Source organism: Poecilia reticulata, linkage group LG2 (assembly GCF_000633615.1).
Source record: "Poecilia reticulata strain Guanapo linkage group LG2, Guppy_female_1.0+MT, whole genome shotgun sequence".
Taxonomy (NCBI): Eukaryota; Metazoa; Chordata; class Actinopteri; order Cyprinodontiformes; family Poeciliidae; genus Poecilia; species Poecilia reticulata.
This window is the reverse complement of record NC_024332.1, coordinates 26,459,868-26,466,718: the sequence shown is the minus strand read 5'-3', so window position 1 is coordinate 26,466,718 and position 6,851 is coordinate 26,459,868. Positions and strand designations below refer to the sequence as shown.

Sequence of the window (6,851 nt, the reverse complement as noted above, 5' to 3'; positions counted from 1 at the left end):
GATGGCGCCGGTGTGTGTGGCTGCTCGTCTGTCGTTCTCACGTTTGCTTATGTTTGTATTGTTTCTGACCTGTGTCATCTACGGAACTGAGTCTCTGCTGGTGTACAGTCGCAACACACTACTAGACCTCCAACCTTTGGTCCAGGATATGGAGTTATTCGACGTTGCTGGCCAACAATCCTTGCCCCCGCTTCTGTCGGAAATTCCGAGCCACCTGTTCCGGGTTCCTGCGCTGCTTTCACGGCGGAGACGTCATCGTCGTCGCGGTAGACGAAGCGGCCGGCTGGTGAAGCTGAAGTTTTACATGACGCACTGTTCTGCTTTTACCCAATCATCACATGGATTGTTTCTGGGCTCTCGGGTGCCTCGGCATTTCTTGGATCCCGTTGATGTCTGCTTGGTGCCAGTGGTCGGCGTTCAAGCCCCTCTACACCGCCGTCCCTGCCCTTCCCGGATCTACATTTGCCGATGGTGTCTCCAAAACCTGAGACCGCTGTGCCGGGTTTCCCGACCTGTCGAAGCCCATTATCCAGCTCCTGTCAGGATTGGCCTGATAAACGCCAGGTCGCTTGTGAATTAAACTTTTATTCTTTGGGACTTTTTTGGTCACCAAACCCTGGATTTTCTGTGTGTGACTGAGACGTGGCTGAGTGTTGGTGAGTCCAGTGCTCTATCTGAGCTTTTACCAGGGGATTGTGCTTATTTTAATTCAACACAGGCTTCAGGGAGAGGGGGAGGCACAGCGACTGTTTACAAACAGGACTACAAATGTAAGCAGTGTTTTCTACAGACGTCTTTCCCCAGCTTTGAGTTTACGTCATTTGAGATGAAACTCAGTTTTCTGTGCTGTCGTCTACCGGCCCCAAGTCAGAGAAGTCAGAGCGACTTCTCTGACTTTTTATCTGGGATTTTAACTAACTACGAACATGTTCTTATTGTTGAAGACTTCAATATACACGTGTGCAGTCCTGATAAGCCACTGGTAAAGGACTTTTTAAGCCTTCTGGACTCTTTTAACCTGGTACAGACCGTATCCTGCCCTACACATGAGCACGGACACACACTGGACCTGGTTATTTCCTGCGGTCTGCCTGTGACTAACCTGGAAATCTGTGACTCTGTGTTCTCAGATCACCTGCCTGTTTTATTCAGTGTTACTTTGACACGTACTGCAGTTAAAACTCGCGCTGCTGTTCGGCGCTGTCGGATTATTAACTCAATTCTCCACTGCTTTTCTTCAGCTCTGTGGATCATCTGACTTCCTCCACTCTGATACAGAAGAGCTCTGGTCCTGGTTCTATTCTTCCTGTCCAACCATCCTGGACTCAGTTGCTCCATTAAAAACTAGGCAGCCAAGGATTAAACCTGAGCCTTGGTTTAATGACAGAACTCGTGCTGTAAGGAAGGAATGTCGTCGTGTTGAACGCAGATGGAAAAAGGACAAACTGCAGGTTACTTTTCAGATTTTAAAAGACTGTTGGCGTCTCTACCAGAGCACAGTTAAAGAGGCCAAAAGGGAATATTTGGCAAATATCATTTCCTCAAACAGCCATAACTCACGTGTTTTATTTAACACCATTGACTCTGTGCTTAATATTCCACAGAATGCCTGTTTGGAAGCTTCTCCTGACATGTGTGATAATTTTCTGCGTTTCTTTATTGAAAAGGTTGGTAGTACCAGGGCTCTTATCACAGCTCCTGACTCTGAACCCTCTGTTTCGGTCCCTTGCTCTGCTGCTTTCAATCAGTTTGAGCTTGTGACTGTCTCACTCTTAGAGGACATGGTTGGCCGCATTAAGCCATCAGCTTCCCCACGTGATCCTGTCCCTCCACGATTTTTTAAAGATATCTTATCTATCATAGGGCAGCCTGTTCTTGCAATTATAAATAGCAGTCTGTCCTCAAGTGTGGTGCCTGCTAGTTTTAAACATGCAGCAGTGCAGCCACTGCTTAAAAAACCTGGCCTTGATCATACTGTTCTGGCTAATTATCGGCCTATTTCGAAGCTGCCTTTTCTTTCTAAGGTTTTAGAAAAAATTGTGTACTGTCAGCTGAAACAGTTTTTAGATGACAATGGCATTCTGGAGGTTTTTCATTCAGGTTTTAAAACTCTTCATAGCACAGAATCTGCTTTAATAGGAGTTTTTAATGATATCCTTCTTGCATGTGATTCTGGTAACCATGTTATTCTGATTTTACTTGACCTAACTGCTGCCTTTGGTACAGTAGATCATGACATTTTAATATCGCGATTACACCACATTGTTGGTATTGATGGCACTGTTCTTAAATGGTTCTGGTCCTACCTGGAGGAGAGAACATTTTCAGTGAAACTTAGTGACTCTGAATCATCTGCTGCTTCAATGTCTTATGATGTCCAGCAGGGCTCAATTCTGGGCACTCTGCTTTTCTTTCTTTACTTACTGCCTCTGGGTTCTATCCTCAGGAAACATGGGATTTCATTTCATTGTTATGCTGTTGACTGTCAGATTTATTTACCCACGAAGCAGAAGGATGTACATTCAATCACACATCTCCTGGCATGTCTAGGTGATATTAAAGCTTGGTTGGCCTTGAACTTTTTAAATTTTAATGAAAACAAAACAAAGGTGATGGTGTTTGGACCCGGAGGCTCCTGTGAGTCCTCCTCTGTTGACTTGGGACCTTTGGAGGTATATTTTAAACCTGTTATTACAGATCTTGGTTTTAAGGTGGACAGTGATTTTAAATTGGACAGCCAAATCAGAGCCGTGGTTAAGTCCAGCTTTTATCATTTAAGGGCAGAGTAATTTGAATGAATATGATGGTGACACACACAGGTGAGTCTGATTAGTTTTGCTCACACTCTTTTAAAATATTTATTTATTATCCTAATGTTTCTGCTATATTTCTTGTTTTTCCTTCCAGGCTGGAAGTCTTTCTCCTTCATGTTGGCGAAAACAAGAGCAGCACCAAAGACACTTCACCATCAGTGATCACAAGACCATCCATGGCTGCTTCCAATGAACTTTCAAAGCACACGTCACCTTCAGTGCAAAGTACCATGAATGTATGACCTTTGTTGTATATTGCTGTCAGTGCTGTTTGATGTTTTGAAATAAAGTAGATTATATACTGCAAATGGTGCTGGTGTTTTTGTAGATTCAAGTGGCATCTAATGTCTTTTAAAATTAATTTGTGGATTATTGATGGCCAGCAGCTTCTGAAAAACAGGTTTTAATTGCTCTAGTGGCTTTTATTTGGTAGTAAATTGACAAAAAAAAGTGAGTAATGAGAGAAAGGGAAGACCAGGAAGCGAACCCACGACAGCCGCATTGAAAACTGGAGCCTCACATGTGGGTTGTGCTTAACCCCTGCGCCACCACAGCACACCCTGCCAGTAGTATTTTAAAACTCAGATTTCTATTTTAATATATACTTTACATCGTTCTGTGTTAGATTGACATGTTCATAGTGTTAACTTTTGACAAAATACACTAGTGTTGAGTAAGTCAACACTAATGTGTGTTTAATTTCAACTACTGTGAGTGTTGATTCAACTATATCACAAATAACACTTTCAAAAGTGTAATTTCTACACCATCCAGAGTGGACAGCTTCTATGCACCACAAATCTGGAACAAACTTCCAGAAAACTGTAAAACAGCTGAAACAATGCCTTTAAATCTCGACTAAATCTCACTTGTTTAGAGTTGAATTTTAAACATAGACAATTACAAATTTTATTATGACACTTGACTTCATGTAATATTTTGATTATTGATTCTATGTTGCATGACTTTGTGTTTTTGTGTTTTTATGATGTAAAGCACTTTGAAATGCCTTGCTGCTGAAGTGCACTATACAAATAAAATGTGATTGATTGGGTGGACGTGAACTCATCCAACAGTGATTAACTTTAATTAGAAAAACAAAAATGAACAGAGCACCATAGTCCAACACACAAGGACACCTGAAGCTGTACCAACACTCAATAGGCTTGAGATTTTTCTCAGAGTAAAATCATATTTATAGTTATCTGTGGTTTCTGTGCCAGGCGCGTCTCGTTCATGTGGCCTATCAGTGTGGGTTAGATAGGTGCTGTGTTTTGTTGATCAGGTGCAATGACAGTTTTGTGCGTATCCTCTGATAATATCCTGCTGAGATGCAGGTTAAAAACTATGGAAAGGTTTTCCTGCAGATTGATATGAGAGGGGGGGGCTCCTACTGTAAAAACCCTTTGAATGTTCAGCTTGATCAACAAGCTGTACAGTACAGCTCTATGAATTATTTTCTTCATGYTTTGCATGTTTCAGGTTTCTTCTGAATGAAATCCTCCTCATGGTTTGTAGTTGGAATGAACTCCTTTTTAGACATCTTGATGTATAAATAATAGATGTATTGAGAATATTAATTTGCTGAAGTGTTTCCTCCTATGTTTTTGCCTCTGTCTTCAGAGTTTGATGATCGATGTCAACGTGACCTTAAAGAGTCTCTAAAGAATATGTTCCAAACTGTCTATGAAGGCATTGCGATACGAGGACAGAAAACGTTTCTGAACCAGATATACACAGAGCTCTACATCTTGGAGGGAGGAAGTGGAGAGGTCAACCAGGAACATGAGATCAAACAGATTGAAACAGCATCCAGGAAAAAAGGAACAACAATAAAACTAGAAGAAATCTTTAAACCTGGAAGAGATCAACCAATCAGAACAGTGATGGCCATGGGAGTGGCTGGCATTGGGAAAACACTGTTAACACAGAAGTTCACTCTGGACTGGGCTGAAGGCAGAACCAACCAGAACATCCAGTTCATATTTCCATTCACTTTCAGAGAATTGAATGTACTGAAAGAAGAAAAGTTTAGCTTGGTGGAACTGATTCATGAGCGCTTCACTAAAACCAAAGGAATCAGCAGCTTTGAAAATTTTCATGTTCTGTTCATTTTTGATGGTCTGGATGAGAGTCGACTTCCTCTGGACTTCAAGAAGAATCCAGTTCTGACTGATGTTACAAAGTCAACTTCACTGGATGTTCTGCTGACAAACCTCATCACTGGGAAGCTGCTTCCTTCTGCTCTCCTCTGGATAACCACACGACCTGCAGCAGCCAGTTTGATCCCAGATAAATCTATTGACAGGSYCATAGAGGTCAGAGGGTTCACTGACCCCCAGAAGGAGGAGTACTTCAGGAAGAGATTCAGAGATGATGAGGAGAAAGCCAGTAGGATCATCTCCCACATCCAGAAATCACGAACCCTCCACATCATGTGTCACATCCCAGTTTTCTGCTGGATCACTGCGAATGTTCTGGATAATGTGATGAAGACCAGAGAGGGAGGAGAGCTGCCCAAGACCCTGACTGAGATGTACATCAAGTTCTTGTTGCTTCAGAACAAAATCAAGGAGGAAAAGTATGAAGAAGGAGCCGAAGAAGATCCAGAGAACAGGAAGCTGATTGAGTCTCTAGGAAGACTGGCGTTTGATCAGCTGCTGAAAGGAAACCTGATCTTCTATGACAACGATCTCAAAAGGTGCGACATTGACATCAAAGATGCTGCGTTGTTCTCAGGAGTGTTCACTCAGATGTTTAAAGAGGAGACTGGGCTGGGCAACACCTCAGTCTACTCCTTTGTCCATCTGAGCATCCAGGAGTTTCTGGCAGCAGTCTACATGCTCCACTGCTTCACCARCAGGAGGTCAGAGGTGATCAAGACGTTCCTGGGAGAAGAATACAATGAAACATCTCTAGATGAGTTCATGAAGAAAGTCATGGAGAAATCCCTCAGCAGTGAAAATGGCCACCTGGACCTGTTTGTCCGCTTCCTTCATGGTCTCACTGTGGAGTCCAACCAGAGACTCTTAGAAGATCTGCTGGGTCAGACAGAGAACCGTCCAGAAACCATCCAGAGAATCATCACCAACCTGAAGGAGATGAACACTGATAGAATCTCTCCTGACAGAAGCATCAACATCTTCTACTGTCTGATGGAGATGAATCACATTTCATTTACTAAGGAGATAAAACAGCTCATGAAATCAGGGAAGCAGCTCTCAGTGACTGACTGTTCAGCTCTGGCCTTCATGCTGCAGATGTCAGAGGTTCTGGATGAGTTGGACCTGGAGAAGTACAASACATCAKMDKVWGGRCGAYNGAGACTGGTTCCAGCTGTGAGGAACTGCAGAAAGGCTCGGTGAGTCCAGATGTTTTCATTGTGTGAATGCTGATTCAGCACTATTGTCCTCCTGTTTCTTCTTCTTTCTTCAAGTTGATTCTGGATGTTTTTGGCCTTTTACTACTTCCTTCATCCACTGGATGATTTCAGCCATTCAAACATCTAAACATTCAGCTGATCCAGGACAGCCGCAGCTTCTGGTTTTTAGAGATTTTGATCATTTCAAAATATTTAACTTTTTATCAGTTTTTAGGTTGAAATTAATAGAAAACCCTGAATTCTAGAAAATGTCTATATTCTTTAAGATCCAATCAGCCAGAGAGACTTTTTAAACTTTAAACTCCTCTTCACTCATTGAGCTGCTGCTCCATAATTCACCTTTTAGGATCTTTGACTGTTTTTATAAAATAATTGTTTAGGTCTGATGTAAATTTGAACCATTAAATTAAACCACTGCATTAATTATAAACTTTATGAACAGCGTTGATCTTCTTCATTCCGTCATCATCCTCACCTCTTCCTCCTCCCATTAGTTTCCTCTGAGTTTGTAACTGAGACCAAAATGTGGTGATTGTTGTCTGGTTCCAGAAAAAGTCCTAGTTTCTGTCAGATCCTCCCAAAGTTCTGAGAACTCTGCTTCCAGAGCTGGAACCATTTTCCTCATCAACTCTTCATCTGCAGCCTTTGTTGAAGCT

At 42.2% G+C, this 6,851-nt stretch overlaps 1 protein-coding gene across 1 annotated transcript; it reads left to right on the top strand.

The window, feature by feature from the left end:
• The first annotated feature begins 4,185 nt into the window (after positions 1-4,185).
• Positions 4,186-6,315, top strand: LOC103457494 (protein NLRC3-like). The gene has a single exon (XM_008397669.2). It carries the CDS (start codon positions 4,415-4,417, stop codon positions 6,176-6,178), a length of 1,764 nt encoding a protein of 587 aa, XP_008395891.1. The 5' UTR covers positions 4,186-4,414; the 3' UTR covers positions 6,179-6,315.
• Positions 6,316-6,851: the final 536 nt, after the last annotated feature.